This window comes from Rutidosis leptorrhynchoides, chromosome 4 (assembly GCF_046630445.1).
Source record: "Rutidosis leptorrhynchoides isolate AG116_Rl617_1_P2 chromosome 4, CSIRO_AGI_Rlap_v1, whole genome shotgun sequence".
Taxonomy (NCBI): Eukaryota; Viridiplantae; Streptophyta; class Magnoliopsida; order Asterales; family Asteraceae; genus Rutidosis; species Rutidosis leptorrhynchoides.
In genome coordinates, this window is record NC_092336.1 from 9489983 (window position 1) to 9512300 (window position 22318).

General features: G+C 31.7%; 1 protein-coding gene across 1 annotated transcript; it reads left to right on the top strand.

The window, feature by feature from the left end:
* The first annotated feature begins 11 nt into the window (after nt 1-11).
* On the top strand, nt 12-21776 carry LOC139840393 (delta-9 acyl-lipid desaturase 1-like). The gene is made up of 5 exons (XM_071830663.1): nt 12-362; nt 484-624; nt 18066-18206; nt 20891-20997; nt 21548-21776. The coding sequence occupies exons 1-5, from the start codon at nt 12-14 to the stop codon at nt 21774-21776; spliced, it is 969 nt and encodes a 322-aa protein (XP_071686764.1).
* The last annotated feature ends 542 nt before the right edge of the window (nt 21777-22318 follow it).

Consider the following 22318-nt stretch of genomic DNA (forward strand, 5'->3'; position numbering starts at 1 on the left):
TAAACTTAAAGATGGTCAAATTGATCTCCGTTTTTGAAGGTGTTCAAAACGATACAGAATACTACGGCAAAATACTACTCTCCGATGTGAAGGTTACGAGAAAAAGAAACCTGTTTACGGGTCGTAATTGGAGGACTCTTGACATCAAGATGGCTATAGGGATCTTATTTATTCATTTACTTGCACTTTGTGCACCATTTTATTTTACTTGGGGTGCATTTTGGGCTGCATTTATAAGGTACATGGTGTGTGGGATCTTAGGTGTAACCCTCTCATATCATCGTAACCTAGCGCACCATAGTCTCAAGCTACCAAAGTGGCTCGAATACACATTCGCTTATTTTGGAGTCTTGGCCTTGCAGGTTCGTTATTTAATTTCAAGTTTTATTTAAAGTTAAAAACTCAATTCATGCATTTCTTCTTTACGTACTACTTGATGAAATCTTGTAATATATTAAAATGGTTAATGTTAATTAACGACAGAGGGATCCAATATTTTGGGTGAGCATGCATAGATATCACCATCAATACGTTGACTCCGACAAAGATCCACACTCTCCGACATTCGGATTTTGGTTTAGTCATATGGGTTGGTTGTTTGATAGTGGCTACCTTCTTGAAAAGGTAATTCATCTTAGTTTATATAAGGTTTTGCTTCTGCTAATGAGCCACCAGCTTCCTAAAAAAACTGACCAAGTTTTTTCTTGAATTCGTGTATAAAAATTGAGCTCCAAATATATACATGACTAGGGAGACAGAGGAATGCATGTAGATGCTTTGCATCCCCCAACTCTTAAAATAATCGAATTATAGTGTGTTAAAAATTGTATATTAGTTACCAATATCCTCAAATAATAAACACAACTATCCCTTTATATTATTAACATATGTCATAATTACTATGTATATATGAAAATTTTTATGTTAATATTTAATTTTTGTGAAATGTATCCCCTATCCGTGAATCCTGGCTTTGCCTCTGAACTCGACTATATATTATTAAGATTTTCAAGCTAAGCCAATTGAACATTTTATTCTAGAATCTACTCGTTATAATTTGATACTCTCTTCGTTTCAATTTAATAGTCCTTATTTGACTTTTCAAGTCTTTCCGTACCAATTTTAACTTAAAATACTTTTATTTATGTGATGTATTATTTGATGAAATATATATGACTGTATTGAGCTTTAAACATGTATTCATTTATATAAATTTCACTAAATAATAATAACACAAATAAAGATATTTTAATTCAAAAGTGGTAAAAAAAATACTTGAAAACATAAACAATGACTAATAAATTGAGACGGTAAAAGTAACTATTACCCGCCGCACATTTAGATGCAAACACACCCATTATGCATATAGAAATTCATATGCATAATTTGGTTTGAATCATATCCTTTTTATATTCAGATGTAGATGTTTTTTGTGGATGCAATTCATTCATTACATAAAATTTGAATGCATATTAAGTTAAATTATTATTTTTATTAAATTCTAAAATAAGAATGTTTTCATATTAATTTTACCATATGAATATATATATATATATATATATATATATATATATATATATATATATATATATATATATATATATATATGTGTGTGTGTGTGTGTGTGTGTGTGTGTGTGTACGCGCGCGCGCGCGTGGACACATAAACTCATACGTATATATGTACTATGATTTGGAAATACTACCAAAGGGCCATTGGCCTAGCGGTATGAGAGGAACCCTTCAACCATGAGGTTGTGGGTTCAAGCCTCACTTGAGGCAGTGAGATGTAAATATTCGTGGTTTCGTGTGTAGATTGTAGGTTTGCCTTTCGAAAAAAAATGATTTGAAAATACTATTAACATAATATTCTAATAATGTGACGATCGCTCCAAATTCATATGGACGAACACGTCATTCATTGATTTCATTGCGAGGTATTTGACCTCTATATGATACGTTTTATAAACATTGCATTCTTTTGAAAAGGCACACCATAAATGAATATTTAAATCAAAGGTTTTCGACATCTGATGATTTCTACATATAGACAATCACCATAAATAATAGTTTACAACAGTACATCCGTTGACAATGCAGTCAAAATAAGATACATGATGATAATTTGGTGAATGCAACGTTTCCTTGAAAAAAATGTCATGTAAGACTCCATGCACATAGCTTGTCTAACATCTAAGCAAACAGCGGAAGACTTCTAGAAACCTGAGAATAAACATGCTTAAAAGTGTCAACACAAAAGTTGGTGAGTTCATAGTTTTAATGTTGCGCATAATCTGTATATAAAGGTGGATCACAAGATTTCAGTTGTTTCATCCAGAAACGTTTATCAAAATATTCTACGAAATTGAGCACCATGGTAACTAAACTTAACGTATATATAATTTGTACCCTTTGTATAATCATCTTAATAATACACGCAAACCAACGTGTACGCTTCTCAAATAGCATACGTCCGTTAAAAGGCTAGTGCTCTAGCTCGGACGGGGATATCAAGCCCTATGGATCCATATACTACTACTCGCGCCCACCAGTTCTTATAACTGGCAGTTAACAGTTACCAAAGCTAAGGGATTTTCGGTTCAAACTCAGTGTAGAATTTAGTATGTACTTGTATCCATTGCGTTTAAAATAAAGTGCATGTATTCTCAGCCCAAAAATATATATTGCAAAAGCAATTAAAAAAGGGATCAATGAAACTCACGCATATAAATCTAGTATTTTCAGTATTTAAAAACAGTCGCATGTATTCTCAGCACTAAAATATATTGAGTAAAAGGGATCATATGAAACTCACCTTAGCAGCATATAAAGTCGTCCACCAAAATGTGACCGAAACTCGGATTACCAAATAATCGTAGATCTCAACCTAGAGAATATATGTTGGTCAATAAATGTCTATCAAGCTAGGTCAGGTCATAGTGTATCACAATCCTAATGCTCGAGATCGACATACAAAAGTTATCCAAAGTCGTTTCAAAAAGTCAATTTTGACAATAGTTCAACAAAACGAGACGTACCTTATTTAAGGATTCATTTACTCGGTTGGTAATATTTAAAAGTTCACTTTATCAATCTCGTAAACAAGTTGTTTAAATCTTAATTGCAAATTCAAAAGCAATTTCGATTAACGTCAATCATAATTTAGTTGATCATATCTTTTAATCCGTTCATCGAAACTATTCGATATCTAAATGAAAAGTTATTGATTTTTCGCCAGCTTTCCAAAAACATGTATATCATATACCTTTTACCAGTAATATATTTATTTAATTCGTGATTCATTATAAACTGTTTAACGACGAAATTTAGTATACAAGCATGTATAAATATATATTCGAGCACTAGACATGGATACACAATTAATATATAATAGATAAGATATAAATGCTTACGTATTAATATTGTGATTCAATATTGTAGGAAAGTACGTAGACGTAACGGAGATGATAAACACTAGATTTGATTCAAAAATATACCCCCGAACATTACCCATAACCTCCTTGGCAATAACCCATAATTTCCTTAGCTTTAACCCGTTTGAGAACTCGTTTTGAAAGTTACACGCTCATGACCTCGTCGTAATATTTTATGTATAATACTAATAATAACACTAATATTACAAATAATAATATTAGGATTAATAATAATAATAATAATAATAATAATAATAATAATAATAATAATAATAATAATAATAATAATAATAATAATAATAATAATTTAAATAATATGGAGTAAAAAGAATGAGGAAAGAAACAGAATAGATCGAGCTATTTATACATGTTTGCTGAATCTGATGCCCATGCGATCGCATGGGCTTTCAGTGCAAATGCCATGCGATCGCATGGCCCGTCTGGACAGCTCACTTTCGTTTGTTTTCTTGCTTGTCGACATATTATTTAATTATATATATAATATATTTAATTTATATAATTAATTATATATTATATTAAATTCACATGCATAGTTGACTTGTAATTTTTGTTCCGATAAGTCGTACGTTGTCACTCGACTTATGTCTCGGTTCCAGTTTTTCGAACGCCCTTTCGTATGCTGAGAAAACTAGTACTTTTCGTTTCGTGACTCGTACCTTTGTCAAAATATAAACTTAATCATTGATAACTATGTCACTCTAAGTGTAGCTTTAATCAATTAAGTGTTTTGGTTATTTGCTTCTATAAATCATCGTCTCGTAGTATATACATATACATATATATATATTTTTATTTATTTTGAAATAGTGTTTTACTGTAGCACAGTTACTTAGCAATTCACTGTAGCAAAGTCAATTTCACTGTAGCGAATAGTGATTTTCGAAGACAGTGTAGCATTTTGGGTACTGTAGCAATTTGAAAATACTGTAGCAAATTAGTGTTTTACTGGTTCATCTTAAACGCTTTAGTTAACTTATCTAAATATCAATCGAATCAATAAATGAATGTTACTATCGTTTACTAAATAACTTGAAATTATATATATGTATATATCTTTTTAATATACATAAATCAGTTTTTAAATACACATTGGAAGTTATTTATAATTAATTTTAATAATAAATATTTCAACTTATCATATATATTCAAATAGATATTTAAACCAATAAGTTTAATGTACGGTATCAAACAATTAATACAACGTTACATTTTCAAGTTATAGTATATATGTATCTATTTACATATAATTGTTCGCGAATCATCGAAAACAACCGAAGGGTATTTAAATATATAAAAGTAGTTCAAAAATTTTGAGATTCAGTTTTACAGACTTTGCTTATCGTGTCGGAAATGTTAATCATACAAAGATTAAGTTTAAATTTGGTCAGAAATTTCCGGGTCATCACAAAACCTACCCGTTAAAGAAATTTCGTCCCGAAATTTGAGTGAGGTCGTCATGGCTAACAATAAAAATGTTTTCATGACGAATATGAGTCGATAACTAGAGTTTTATCACGGTTGAATAATATAGATACAACAATCCAATTACTCGAAGCGTATGAGAGAAGTTATCGTAATCAAGTGAAATGGAGAATAGAGATGCGTCTTATCTCTTGATGTAGTGACGATTGATTTCCGGAATTTAAGGAATAAAAAATCTTCATAATTTAAATAAGATTTGATTTTTCGTAATTTGCGGAAATTGGGATTTTTTTTTTTTATTAAATGCGTAATCTGCCTCTATTGCTATGTCTGATATTTCGCAATAAATTGACCTCTTCCGTTTCATTTATTTTCACCACTCCTATAATCTTCTTTCTTATTTCATACATCCCAATAGATTGTGAAAATGCTTAATCCAGTCATGATTCTTGATATTTTCCTGGCTATCGTATCCTTCATTCTTCTTTTTCATCTGCCACCAGAGGAAGTTATTTTCTTCTACTATTACCTTGGGGTTATAGTGTTTTTCATTCTCCAGTGTCTTTATATTGCTATACGCATTGATATACACGGTTTGTAATTTCGGGATTGTTATAGGGCTTTATATTTTCCATTATATTTCGGAGCTTCTTGCTTTCGTTTTCTCTTCCCGACTTTAAGTCAAGCGAATAATGGTCCAGAATTTGTAGGTATGAATTTCGAAATGAACATAATTAATATTCTAAGAAATAAATGGTAATAGCACAATCTGACTTGTCAAATTACCAGAATACCTCGAAAAAGACCGAATCATTAAGAAAATATTTTCTTGATATTTTTAGAGATTATATAGAATGAAAGAGTTATGTAACATGGTTCATGATGAGGGTATGATATGTGAACCTTTATCACGTTCCATTAGAAACTCAGCATGACTTACTGTAATATAATCACGTTGATCAAGTGTCATTATATTATATTAACTCATGCTTCAATTCCCAACATTACTTCAAAACATTTATATTTTAAACTTGAAAGTTTCAGAATTTAAAAACTAAAATAGTTTCTTTTATGGGGTAACACAGATATCGTAAAGAGAAAATTGATTTTCGATAAGAATGATTATGAAATTATCTCCAGAAATATGGAGGATATTTATAATGAAAGATACGATGATATCTTAGAATTTCTAATATCAGAGGATGATGAAGAATATTGTCCGCAAGGGTTTAGATTCGGAAGCAAGGTATTCGTTAATGGCTTCAGCAGATACTGAATCATTTGGATTCTTTGAAGACAGGCTTCGTCCTTGTGATTTATCCACAGCATCTTTCATACTTTGCTCAATCCGTTTTTCAGTTCCAAACTTTTTCTTTTTCTCAGCTTTACCACCATACTATTCTTTATCATCAAACTTTTGACTGTTAAGGTCGTTTACAGTTTTTGCTGCTTTATCAACATTTTTTCAAAATTCGGAGACCTAGTTTCGTAGTTTGGGGTGTTTTTTTTTTTTTTTTGAAACTTCACATTCGAAGTATGTAAGTCCAGGAGGTAGACGTTATATGTACACATATAACTGTTGGCGTAGACATGCTACAAGATTTCAAAATACTGATTGCTAATTCCCGATAGTTGGTATGGCAATTGCCGTTACAAGATGTGGATGAGTACATGATACGGTTTCAATGAGTATAAAGATTTTTCGGAAGGTCAAAGATCAATGAAGTTGTTGGTAAATTTACTGCTAATGTGGTAGAACATGAAAGGTTCCCCAGTAACGAAAACGTATATGCCAAAATTACAAGTCTGAAAGGTCGTCGTTGACTGGTTGAATGGTTGATAATACTGGATACTTTGAAAAGAAATTGCAAGGTTATTTTCGGTAAAAATAATTTTAAAGGATCTTGCATAGTTTTGAAGTCAAAGTATAGCTTTGAAAGATGTAGAGATCTAAGAATGATATCACCGGTTCAAAGTTATGGCTTGGATTCTGATCCGTCGATATCAGAATATGTGATTGAATTTATATGAAATGATTGTATATCATTGTGAAGATAGTGAGTATAGTTAATGATTTTTGAATCAAAATTGAAGAATGTACAATGTAACATATTAATTGTGAACTTAAATATTTCTCGAGTAGTACCTACCCGTTAAAGATTTCACAATTAATACTTTGTACAAAAGAATTTTTTTTTACCGTCTTTATGAAAATATATGTATGTATATTATTTTTTTTCAAATCTAATACAGATTTAATGAGTTAATATCATATTAAGCTCATTTGATTTTCGACTTGACTTAGAAATGATTAATCTCTAAAACATTAAAGATTACATAATCTTTGCGGAGTATTTCGCTAATGTAATCGATACTCCATTATTTATTCTTATTTCTCGGTGAAGGATGTTGATGCTTGTGGAATCTTTGTGAACCTTACAAGGCACAGATGATGTTTTTTGGGAAGTTTCGAGTACATCGAAAATGAAAATGTAAAATCAATTATGTAATTGAATAATAACTTGGTTTATTATGAAATGGAATTCATTAAGTTGAAACATAGATTGTAGTTAATAATGGTTAAGTTGTTAAGGAAGGATATACATCATTGCATATTAGTAATATGAACTAACCGAGTAGTACCTACCAGTTAAGATTCACACGTAATAGCTTAGTACGAAAAGATTTATTTTGATTTCAAAATTCATATATATTAAATATACATAAAATTTCTTCAGGGGAAATAAGTTAATACTTCATCGGTTATTGTTGCTGGTATTTCTTGGTAACTACGATGCGTATGACGTTGATGTTCAAAATACATATTGTGATGTTGAGGCTTGCGGTGCGGATGTTGTTGGTGGTGGTAATGGTACTGTTGGTGTTGTTGTCGGTGGTACTGTTGATGCCGGAGATTCTGCTGGTGCTTGTAACCTTTGCACCATATTCTCCAAAGCCACTACCCGAGCGCGAAGCTCGTTGACTTCTTCTACTACACCGGGATGATTGGCGGTTCGGACGAGCGGATGAATAAGATCCAGGATTTGAGAGAGTATATGATCATGACGAGATATTCTGGAGATGAGAGAGAAAATGGTATTACGAACAGGTTCGCCGGTAAGTGCTTCAGGTTCTTCGCCAAGAGGGCAATGTGGTGGATGGAAGGGATCGCCTTCTTCTTGTCTCCAATAATTAAGTAGGCTACGAACCCATCCCCAATTCATCCAGAATAGATGATGGCTAATTGGTTCATCCATTCCAGTTACACTGTCTTCGGAATTCAGGTGAATATCCATATCGGAATAGCTGTCAGAGTTTAAGGAATTTGAACTAGATACGGGATCCATCTTGTATAATTAGGGAGATGATTTTTTTTATATGAATTAGATTATAGAATGTAGTTTGGTATTCTTCAATACATAATTTACATATGTATATATAATACCAAATTCCATAAATCACGGAGAAATTTTCGGAAGATGTCAGGAAAAGTTTACAGTAACAGATACGCTAAGATATGAATTTTGTCTATACGCTATTCATGCAATCAATGCAGTAAAATGTGTCTAGACTAGGAATGATAAGCAGGTAATTTTCGACAAAAAATGATAAGCAAAACTTTTGACATGCAGACACGGTCGAAGTCCAGACTTACTAATGTATCCTAACAACTATCAGTTAGACACACTCATGCAAGACCTGGTTCGCTAGGACCAACGCTCTGATACCAACTGTGACGATCGCTCCAAATTCATATGGACGAACACGTCATTCATTGATTTTATTGCGAGGTATTTGACCTCTATATGATACGTTTTATAAACATTGCATTCTTTTGAAAAGGCACACCATAAATGAATATTTAAATCAAAGGTTTTCGACATCTGATGATTTCTACATATAGACAATCACCATAAATAATAGTTTACAACAGTACTTCCGTTGACAATGCAGTCAAAATAAGATACATGGTGATGATTTGGTGAATGCAACGTTTCCTTGAAAAAAATGTCATGTAAGACTCCATGCACATAGCTTGTCTAACATCTAAGCAAACAGCGAAAGACTTCTAGAAACCTGAGAATAAACATGCTTAAAAGTGTCAACACAAAAGTTGGTGAGTTCATAGTTTTAAGGTTGCGCATAATCTGTATATAAAGGTGGATCACAAGATTTCAGCTGTTTCATCCAGAAACGTTTATCAAAATATTCTACGAAATTGAGCACCCTGGTAACTAAACTTAACGTATATATAATTTGTACCCTTTGTATAATCATCTTAATAATACACGCAAACCAACGTGTACGCTTCTCAAATAGCATACGTCCGTTAAAAGGCTAGTGCTCTAGCTCGGACGGGGATATCAAGCCCTATGGATCCATATACTATTACTCGCGCCCACCAGTTCTTATAACTGGCAGTTAACAGTTACCAAAGCTAAGAGATTTTTGGTTCAAACTCAGTGTAGAATTTAGTATGTACTTGTATCCATTGCGTTTAAAATAAAGTGCATGTATTCTCAGCCCAAAAATATATATTGCAAAAACAATTAAAAAAGGGATCAATGAAACTCACGCATATAAATCTAGTATTTTCAGTATTTAAAAACAGTCGCATGTATTCTCAGCCCAAAAATATATTGAGTAAAAGGGATCATATGAAACTCACCTTAGCAGCATATAAAGTCGTCCACCAAAATGTGACCGAAACTCGGATTACCAAATAATCGTAGATCTCAACCTAGAGAACATATGTTGGTCAATAAATGTCTATCAAGCTAGGTCAGGTCATAGTGTATCACAATCCTAATGCTCGAGATCGACATACAAAAGTTATCCAAAGTCGTTTCAAAAAGTCAATTTTGACAATAGTTCAACAAAACGAGACGTACCTTATTTAAGGATTCATTTACTCGATTGGTAATATTTAAAAGTTCACTTTATCAATCTCTTAAACAAGTTGTTTAAATCTTAATTGCAGATTCAAAAGCAATTTCAATTAACGTCAATCATAATTCAGTTGATCATATCTTTTAATCCGTTCATCGAAACTATTCGATATCTAAATGAAAAGTTATTGATTTTTCGCCAGCTTTCCAAAAACATGTATATCATATACCTTTTACCAGTAATATATGTATTTAATTCGTGATTTATTATAAACTGTTTAACGACGAAATTTAGTATACAAGCATGTATAAATATATATTCGAGCACTAGACATGGATACACTATTAATATATAATAGATAAGATATAAATGCTTACGTATCAATATTGTGATTCAATATTGTAGGAAAGTACGTAGACGTAACAGATACATATATATATATTTTTATTTATTTTGAAATAGTGTTTTACTGTAGCACAGTTACTGTAGCAAAGTCAATTTTTTACTGTAGCAATTCACTGTAGCAAAGTCAATTTCACTGTAGCAAATAGTGATTTTCGAAGACAATGTAGCATTTTGGGTACTGTAGCAATTTGAAAATACTGTAGCAAATTAGTGTTTTACTGGTTCATCTTAAACGCTTTAGTTAATTTATCTAAATATCAATTGAATCAATAAATGAATGTTACTATCGTTTACTAAATAACTTGAAATTATATATATGTATATATCTTTTTAATGTACATAAATCAGTTTTTAAATACACATTGGAAGTTATTTATAATTAATTTTAATAATAAATATTTCAACTTATCATATATATTCAAATAGATATTTAAACCAATAAGTTTAATGTATGGTATCAAACAATTAATACAACGTTACATTTTCAAGTTATAGTATATATGTATCTATTTACATATAATTGTTCGCGAATCGTCGAAAACAACCGAAGGGTATTTAAATATATAAAAGTAGTTCAAAAATTTTGAGATTCAGTTTTACAGACTTTGCTTATCGTGTCGGAAATGTTAATCATACAAAGATTAAGTTTAAATTTGGTCAGAAATTTTCGGGTCATCACAAATAATAATGTTAAACTTCTTTACTTACAATGTATGATCAAGAACGAACGACAATAGTTCGCAAGTTGTTGCAGAAATAGTTACAATGATTTATGCATTGTTGTGGGAATTAGATTTGTTCTTTACTTTAAATATTGTTAAAAAAAAATCATAAAAACTCAGTTAAACCTACTAAATTCGCATAATTTAATTATCTATAATTAAATCAATCAACCCACATAATTTAATTGTTTAAAATGTTCGCAAAGTGAATACCTGTTAACAAAAGCTAATAATGATCGTAATGTACAACTCATTTATGTACGCTAATAAAATATAGTAGAGTTATCGTCAATAAAATCCAAAATCCAAAAGAACATGTAAGTGAGAAATTTAGAAGTACAAATTAAATAAAATATATAATAACATTGTTTTATAATATCAAAAGCATTTATGTTTTGTACTTTGTGGAAGAATATTTTATTATGTCCTCATTTGGTCCAAACACCCGTTGAATGTGATCTATATATAATTATTATTGCCTTAACTTTTTCTAGTTTTTGTAAATATAATTTTTTGTAGCTTAATTGTATTTGTATAGTGCGAATTTTGGTTTTTAATGCTATCGTGGCATCTTTTGCGAATTGTTGCTTTAAAGTTTAGAAGCCCCATTATAATATTTGTGTGTTAATAAAAGTGTTTGCTTTTCAAAAAAAATAAAAAATTGTTATAATAATAATAATAATATAGATATGGATAGTCAATTTTGGTGTATACATATAGTCAATTTTGGTACACAAAGTATGTATTTTTATATTGAGATTTTAGGCTATAAATACTCATGAATGCAAGCATTAAACTTGCACCATTTCTCACACTTACAAAGTGTTTCTTTCTTTCTCTCCATTATCATCTTTGTTCTTACACTTCATTATTAGTATTCTAAATCAAGAATCAAATCACTAAAGGTAGTTATAAGCCTACTGAATTATAACATCAAGAATCAAACCACTAAAGGTAGTTATAAGCCTACTGAATTATAACACGTTATCAGCACGATAATCTTAATACTAAATATGGTTGGCTCTGCCACCAAAATGATATATGGTCGGTTATACCACCAAAATGATATATGGTCGGTTATACCACCAAAATGATATATGGTCGGTTATACCACCAGAATGATATAGGTCGGTTATACCACCTGAAAAAATATATGGTCGACACTGTCGCCAAATTTTCATTTATGTTTACTAATATTTATATTTTTGTTATATAACATTTATTTATGATTGCTTACACATGGTCGACACTGTCACCTACTTATCATTTATGTTATATTAAATTTATGTTTAATGTTTATATACTTATGAATATAAATTGACTCTAATTTATCATGATGTTTGTTTTAATTTTTGATAATAGAAAATGTCGAATCTGGAAAAGCTTAAATTTACTCCTTTAGAATCAACTGGAAACAACTACATGCCATGGGTTATAAAAGTAAAAATGCATCTTAAATCAATGGGCATTCTTGAAACCATAAATGAAAACAACACTTGTTCTGAAAAAGAACAAGCTACGGCATGTTGCTTTATTCATCAACATATTGATGAATGCTTACAAAATAATTATGTGACTGTAGAAGATCCCCATGTTTTATGGGAAGGTCTCAAAAGCAGATTCAATAATCAAAGAGAAATTTTACTTCCAGCTGCAATGGAACAATGGAGAACATTAAGGTTCCAAGACTTTAAGAAAGTAAATGAATACAGCTCAGCTCTGTATAATACATGTTCACAACTTAAATTCTGTGGACATGAAATTAGTGATGCAGACATGATGGAGAAAACTTTCTCCACAATGAATGCTGCAAACATCACAGTGCAAAGAAATTTGAGAATGCTAAAGTTCAAAACATATCCTGAACTTAATTCATATCTCTTAGTTGCAGAGCAAAATGATGAGCTATTAATGAAAAATCAGCAATCCCGTCCTACTGGTACACTTGCAATCCCTGAAGCAAATACTGCAAATAATTATAAACAGGGACAAGGACGCGGGCAAGGTCGTGGTTATAATAACCATCACCATCATCATGCCAAAAGCCATAACTATGGTAGAAACCATCCTTATGGTAATGGTAATGGGCGTGGACGTGGTCGTGGTCGTGGCCGTGGTGGTCAAAGAAATAGTAATCCACGAAAATATAAATATCAACCACAAAACAAGCCCATTAAACAAGATGTTGAAGAAAATTCTTCTAAAAATTCTGAAGAATCTTGCTACAGATGTGGTAGAATGGGCCACTGGGCTAATACTTGCCGAACATCTAAACATCTTGTTAAGATGTATCAGGATTCGCTGAAAGGTAAAGAAAAGGAAGTAAATTTTGTGGATAATATTGATCCAACAGTCACTGAGAAACCATCTGATTTATATGAAGATTTCTTGAATGTTTAAGTTGTGTGTCTTTTGAAAAATAAACGATTTAATATCGTCTGTCTTTGTCATTATGTTTGCTAAATGTTTCAGTACTATCTATTTGCGTTTAAAATATTGTGTAATATTAATGTACTCACTATTTATTTCTTATATATGAAGTTCAATATGAATTTTGATGGAATACAACTTCAATCAAGTGGTGGAGATCTCTGTATAGCAGACAGTGGAACTACACACACTATACTTAAATCCGAGAAATATTTTATTGATCTAAAACCAACGGAAGGAACTATACATACAATATCAGGACCTGCTAACTTGATAAAAGGGATAGGAAAGGCAAATTTCATACTACCAAATGGTACAAAATTTTTAATAAATGATGCCTTATTTTCTCCCAAGTCAAGCAGAAATTTATTGAGTTTCTCCGACATATACCTTAACGGGTATGATTATCAGTCAGTGACAACAGAAAATGAGAAATATTTAAGTATCACTGACAAGAGTCATGTGGTTGAAAAACTGCCAAGACTTAGTTCTGGATTACATTATACACATATAAATGTACCAGAAATACATATGGTAGTTAACGAAAAATATATTGATCCTGGTGTATTCAGTTTATGGCATAACAGATTAGGCCATCCAGGATCAACAATGATGAAAAGGATTATTGAATGTACTCATGGACATCCACTAAAGGATAGAAAAATCCATCATGATACAATGGTTCCATGTACATCTTGCTCTCTTGGAAAATTGATAACTAGACCCTCACCACTTAAGGTTGAGAAAGAATCACCAATGTTTCTTGAAAGAATTCAAGGTGATATATGTGGACCAATTCATCCACCATGTGGACCATTTAGATATTTCATGGTTCTAATAGACGCATCTAGCAGATGGTCTCATGTTTGTCTGTTATCAAGCCGTAATGTGGCATTTGCAAAATTTCTTGCCCAAATTATTAAATTGAGAGCTCATTTTCCTGATTACACCATTAAAAGGGTGAGACTTGATAATGCTGGTGAATTTACATCTCAAGCATTTAATGACTATTGCATGTCTATAGGAATTGTTGTTGAACATTCTGTTGCTCATGTGCATACACAAAATGGTTTAGCCGAGTCATTGATTAAACGTTTACAGTTAATCGCTAGACCATTGATAATGAGAACAAAACTCCCTGTATCTATATGGGGTCATGCAATTTTACATGCTGCTGCATTGATTCGCATCAGACCAAGTGCAAGTCATAAATATTCCCCCCTACAACTTGCTTTTGGTCAAGAGCCAAATATTTCCCATCTTAGAACATTTGGTTGTGCAGTGTATGTTCCAATTGCGACACCACAACGTACAAAAATGGGTCCTCAAAGGAGGTTGGGAATATATGTTGGATATGAAACATCTTCAATATTAAGGTATATTGAACCTATGACAGGTGACGTTTTTACAGCACGTTTTGCTGATTGTCATTTTAATGAAACATTGTTCCCTAGATTAGGGGGAGAAATGAAAAATAAAGAAAATGATGTTTCATGGTGTGAACCTCAATTAAAGTATCTTGATCCTCGCACAAAAGAATGCGAGACAGAAGTTCAAAAGATAATGCATATACAAGAACTTGCAAATCAATTGCCTGATGCATTTACAGATACAAAAACGGTGACAAAATCATATATACCAGCAGTAAATACTCCAGCTCGAATTGAAATTCCAAAAGCTGGCAATAACGTCACTCATGAATCTTTGCCACGTCAGAAACGTGGAAGACCAATCGGTTCAAAGGATAAAAATCCTCGAAAAAGAAAATCAGCTGATAATGAAGTAAAAGAAAGTGTTCAAGAAGAACCACAAATCAGTACTCCTACTGCAGAGGAGATTGATGATGTCAATACAGAAATTGCAATCAATTATGCATATTCAAAAATATTATGGAACCGAAATGAAATGAAAAATCTTGATGAGAAATTTTCATTTAATGTTGCATATGACATCATGAATAATGATGATGATCCAGAACCAACATCTATGGTTGAATGTCAAAATAGACATGATTGGGCTCAATGGAAAGAAGCAATACGAGCTGAATTAGAATCACTCAATAAAAGAAAAGTTTTCGGATCCATCATTCTCACTCCTAAAGATGTGAAACCTGTAGGATACAGATGGATTTTTGTCCGAAAAAGAAATGAGAAAAATGAAGTTACAAGGTATAAAGCTAGACTTGTAGCTCAAGGTTTTTCTCAAAGACCGGGAATTGATTATGAAGAAACTTATTCTCCTGTTATGGATGCAATTACTTTTAGGTACTTAATCAGTCTGGCAGTTTCTAAAAATTTAGAAATGCATCTCATGGATGTTGTGACTGCTTATCTATATGGATCACTTGATAGTGATATATATATGAAGATACCTGAAGGATTTAAGGTACCAGAAGCATCAAATGCAAAACCCAAAGAAATGTATTCGATTAAATTACAAAGATCTTTATATGGGTTAAAACAATCGGGACGTATGTGGTATAACCGATTAAGTGATTACTTGATAAGCAAAGGGTATACAAATAATCTTACTTGCCCTTGTGTTTTCATTAAGAAAACAACATCCGGATATGTGATCATAGCTGTTTATGTTGATGATCTTAACATCATAGGTACAAATAAAGAGATCCATGAAGCCATTCAACTTCTAAAGAAAGAATTTGAAATGAAAGATCTCGGAAAAACCAAGTATTGCCTTGGTTTACAAATTGAGCATATGCCTAATGGTTTACTTGTACATCAAACAACATATACTGAAAAGATTTTGAAACGTTTCAATATGGACAAGGCAAAACCATTAAGTACTCCTATGGTTGTTAGATCACTCAATGTTGAAGCTGATCCATTTCGTCCATGTGAAGATCAAGAAGACATTCTTGGACCAGAAGTACCATATCTTAGTGCAATTGGAGCTCTTATGTATCTTACAAATTGTACAAGACCTGACATTTCTTTTGCAGTTAATTTGTTGGCAAGGTTCAGCTCTGCTCCTACCAAAAGACACTGGAATGGGATCAAACACATATTTCGATACCTTCGAGGAACTACTGATTTAGGATTATTTTATTCTAACGAATCAAAACAAGATTTGGTTGGTTATGCAGATGCAGGTTATTTATCTGATCCACATAAAGCTAAATCTCAAACTGGATATGTATTCCTAAATGGAGGTACTGCAATATCATGGCGTTCTCAAAAACAAACACTTGTTGCTACATCGTCAAATCATGCCGAAGTGATTGCATTACATGAAGCTACTCGAGAATGTTTTTGGTTGAGATCAATGACACAACTCATTACTGATTCTTGTGGACTAGAACGCGATAAAAGTCCAACAACTATCTATGAAGATAATGCAGCTTGCATAGCACAGATGAAAGAAGGGTATATCAAAAGTGACCGAACAAAACACATACCACCTAGATTCTTCTCATACACTCAAAATCTCATTAAGGACAACCAGATTGAAATGAGATATGTGCAATCTAGCAAAAACTCTGCTGATCTTTTCACGAAAGCACTTCCAACTGCTATTTTCAGAACACACGTTCATAACATTGGCATGAGACATGTTCAAAAGATGTAACAGCTGAAGCGATGTCTACTTGAGGGGGAGTCAACTCCATGCTGCACTCTTTTTCCCTTAGCTAAAGTTTTTTCCCACTGGGTTTTCTTTAGCAAGGTTTTTAACGAGGCAGTAATTTATAGTTGATCTTCAACAAAATAAAATTGCTATCCAAGGGGGAGTGTTATAATAATAATAATAATATAGATATGGATAGTCAATTTTGGTGTATACATATAGTCAATTTTGGTACACAAAGTATGTATTTTTATATTGAGATTTTAGGCTATAAATACTCATGAATGCAAGCATTAAACTTGCACCATTTCTCACACTTACAAAGTGTTTCTTTCTTTCTCTCCATTATCATCTTTGTTCTTACACTTCATTATTAGTATTCTAAATCAAGAATCAAATCACTAAAGGTAGTTATAAGCCTACTGAATTATAACATCAAGAATCAAACCACTAAAGGTAGTTATAAGCCTACTGAATTATAACAAAAATAAAATTGTATGCATGAAAAGACCACCATTCTTTTAGACCAATTAGATTGCAAGGCCATTAGGCAGTGGCGACTCTAGGTTATGACCCGTGAGGTCACGTGACACCACTAGTTTGAAAATTTTTAATAGAAAAAATCATTTAAATTGTATAGAACACCACTAAATTTAACTGTAGGACCTTATATATTTTTCGAATTTATATTTTTTCTTTAAGATGTATAGGACACAACTAAGTTTAACTACTCGGACTCTATATATTTTTCCAATTTATAGTTTTTTGAAGGTAAACAACCACTAAAATAGTACTCAAATATAATTAGTATTATAAAATTTTTTCAAGACCCCATTGATTTTTGATCTTAGAATCGTCACTGCGGCATTAAGCCTTTTAGTAGTACATATAAGAATAATAATCATGTCTCATGCATGTCATCTGTTTCTTTATATATAGTTATACATAGTTGTTATTGAATTTACATATTAAATATTTTAAATTGAGTATAAAATCTGACATATGTTAGCTGATGAGTTCGATCCTTAATCATTTTGTAGCTGACTTTAAATATTGCCAATAATTAAGTGGAACAAACTAAAGCTCTAGTTTGATTAGTTTAGTTCCACAAAATAACTGCATATTTTATCTTAATTTAAATTTACATATATGTTTTGCAGTATCAAGAACGTAAAAATGTGGAGGACTTAAAGAATCAGGCATTCTATAGGTTTATTAAAAGAACCTATATGTTCCATATATTTGCTTTTGCAACCACCATTTACTCTCTTGGTGGATTTCCCTACCTTATGTGGATTCTGGTAAGATTTTACTTAATTTATTACTCTGTATTCTTAATTCTTAATTTAAGATATTTACTTATAAAATCTGTGTATTTGAAAATTAGAAAATGATATTTTCTCATTTTTCATTTTGAGTATCTATTCGACGTATGTAGCGTAGCGGGCCGGTCAATCAATCCGAACATTTTGTTTCAAATCTTGTGATTGCGGGCTGTGACTAGTGTCTAGGTATGTCAAAAAGTCCCGTATTTCAGGGGAAAACTCGAAACCCGGCACTTTTAGGTCGGGTTGGGTCCGTGTATTTGGATCTAGATCCGGATATAAGGATGGTTTTAAATTTTTTTGTGTATTCGGGTCAGAAGACGGGTTTAGATACAAACTCGCGTACCCGACTCGTATACCTGACCCGGTGAAGATTTCAATATCAATAATAAAATTTAATATTTAATAATAATAATAATCATATAAACTATAATATGATATTATACTGTTGTTATAGTTATATATAGCAATTTAGATTTAGTACTTATTTAATGCATTATTATAATAAATACAGAAATAGAAATGTGTGAATGGTGAATGGTGAATGAGAATGACTAACAACGAGAATAGTTGACACCCGCGAGAAAAACCGCTACCCGAGAGTTAGTAAGTAATGGGGATCCCGTTTACCCATGAGGAAACCTGATAACCTAACAATTAGTAAGTAAATGACGACTTGACGGGTATGGGTCCAAATTTGAGACATAGTTTCTTGATCGAGTTTGGGACATGATTTCTTAAACAGGGTCCCAACTAGTAGTGTATCTGATCCTAGTTTTACGGAGTAATATTTTACACATTAATTTTTAATAGTAAAACAATATTGTTTGGCCCATTTTTTATGACCCGTTAATACTCTATGTACATTATTATGATAGTGCTATTTTCACTCATGATTTAATATATTTACTACTTCATTAAGTGTTTATACGGTACAATTATTTAAAGTTTATACAGTACAATTATTTAAAGTTTATACAGTACACTTATTTGATGTATAATAATGGTGAATTTATTAAAACTATGATTGAAAATTTCACCACACTTATTACATATATCCGTAAGCCAAATGTACGGAGTTTATAAATTGTACGAGTGTATGAGCGCGTGTGTTGGACGGTAGTTTAAAAAAGTTATATGTAGCTTAATAAGATTAAAATCTTCTTTTTGCTATAAACCATGTACAAAGTTAAAGAGTGGTTTAGGCTAACAAAACTTCAATTCCACCGTATTAAAGAAAATATGTAAACGATAAAAGCTCTACGTTATGTACTGGTTCTTCAGTGAGTCACGTTAATTTGAGTTCAGCTATTAGTCATTCATTGAAATATCCAACATGTTTTGGCTGTATCGAAATAGTATCATCATTAGTGAAAACATAATTTTTAAGCTTTAGAGACCGTGCGATTAACGATCGTTGAAAAAATTACTTATACATTAGCAATCTACACAAATTAGATACAACTTTATTATACCTTATAATATACAAATATCGAATGTAACTTAATTAACATGATGGTACCACTAAATATTTCTATAGCCTATTCACAGCTTTAGTCTTCACAAATTCTGAAGAAAGTTATATAAATTTTATATATAACTTTGAGCCCGTTGTGAAAGAAAATAATCGTACTGACCTTAAAGCCATTAAAAAATATCTTGAATTGTGTATAAGGGTTCAAAACATAAGTATAGAATTATGTATAGAGGCACTTACGAAATATGTATGTTTGTGGTTGTATTATTGACTTGTTAATTATAAAATTGAGTGTCTCATAATTTAGGAATATTATTAATATTAGATTATAATTTACAATTTTACAATTATAATTAACTAGTTGTGGAGCCCTCGCTTCGGGCCGGGGGCTCCGTTTTGAATGCGAGTTAAAAAAAAAGTGTTGATCTATTTTATAAAAAAAAAAAAAAAAAACTCGACATCTAACATTGAATGGTTGTTCCTTTGTGAAAGTTGCTTCTTTTAGCGTTCGGGTTTTTTTTTTTTTTAAAGTTAGTTGATCTATTTTGTAAAAAAGAATATTTTTCGACATCTTTTGGTAGCATTGAAGGGTTGTTCCTTTTATGAAAGTTACTTTTTTATCGTTTGAGACAAAAAAAAAAGTAGCACAGTAGTAGCGTGGTGAGTGTTATTATTCAATATTTTTAGTGTTAGTGATGAGATAAATAATATTTTAGAATATAGGTATAAAATGGGGGGGTTCGATTTGCATTTTAATGAAAGTTAGGGGGTTGGGTGTGTGAAAAATGAAATATTAAATAGTACTATAAAATGGGGGGGTTCGATTTATATTTTAATAAAAATTAGGGGGTTGAGTGTGTGAAAAATGAAATATTAAATAGTACTATAAAATGGGGGTGCGATTTGTATTTTAATGAATGTTAGGGGGTTGGTGTGTGAAAAATGAAATATTAAATAGTACTATTTATAACTAATAAGACAAATTTTGTCTGTTAATTATATTAGTAATTGACATTCATTAATTATTAATTATTAATTTAATTATAAATGTTAAAAGAAATGACTTTTAACAAATTTAATATGACGGTGACATATATCAGATATGCAGAAGCCGATTTAATTCTCTTTGAGAGTATTTTTGTTCAAATATACTAGTACAAACAATGACATTTTTTATTTGTAGGGAGTTTCAACTACATGGGGATATCATGTGACTTTTTTAGTCAACTCAGCTTGTCATATATGGGGAAATCAAGCTTGGAAAACCGGTGATCTCTCCAAGAACAATTGGTAACATACTTTACACTAAATTAAATATTAAATTAATTAATAGCAAGTATTTAGTGTTTCTCTAAGTCATCGCATGGTAGCTTTCTGGTTGATGTCTTTCTTTTTTTTTTTTTTTTTTTTTTTTAGAAGAACGTCAATTTTGGTATCGAATCCTTTCATTTGTTATCCACGCACCCGTTAGGAAGAAATTTCTCGCATCCAAGCGTACCCGGAATGCTTTATGTTAACTGTTTGGCCTGTACAAAGTGAAGGATATCAGAGACACAACCTTTGAGAACTCCTCCCCCCCCCCCCCCCCGGATTGGAACCTGCACCTATTTTTTTTAAGGATACAGGCCCAGAACCAACTGATCAAAACTCACTAAAACATATCTTAGAGTGAAGAGAAAGGGTCGGAAATGTCCATAGGATAACCTGGTTAAATCGTGTACATCTTGGTTAAATTATTCATCCTTCTTGAATTGTCTGATCAACAGGGAAAACCAACCTTATATGTATAGTATTGTCGTAGTACTCTTCCGTATTTACATGTTAATATGCGTATGTACAGGCTAGTAGCACTGATCACTTTTGGAGAAGGTTGGCATAATAATCACCATGCATTTGAATATTCAGCTCGACATGGGTTAGAATGGTGGCAAATCGACTTTTGTTGGTACATGATAAGGTTTCTTGAAGTAGCAGGGCTTGCCACCAACGTTAAATTACCGACTGCGAATCACAAAATTAAGAAGTCATTTGCTTCTTCTAAAAAGTACCGAAGTGTTACCCAAACATGAAATGCAATGCAAACAAGTAATGCATAGCCTTTCTAGCGACATGTCATTCAAGAATACGGAGTATCATATATTCTTAATTCCTTCTATACATTATATTTGAAGATGTTGTAATATCTTAGGAATTAAAAAAGATATTCAAGTGAAATGTATCGAATGTTAATTGATAAAGGCTAAACCCTAATACTACGGCCCAACATATATTCAAAGACCTAATGCTAAAAATAGAAGTCCGCTAAATAATAACCCCGCTCCAATTATTTTTTGTTGAGTAAAGACATACATACCACAAACCGACAATGATGGGCTATGATTGGGCTCGATATGTTACCTGATAAAAATTCATGAACCCAACATAAAGTAGAATAAAACCCATAAACCTGTAACCAGCCCAAAACGCGTCAAATAGCCCAAACAAAATACAAAACATACAACATTGAAAGCAAAGTGCACTTCTCGTGATATTCATTTAATGATTTATACCCCGCATTCATTTCAAATCCTCGTTTTCTCGTGAAACACTTTATTATTCTCTAACTACTAGA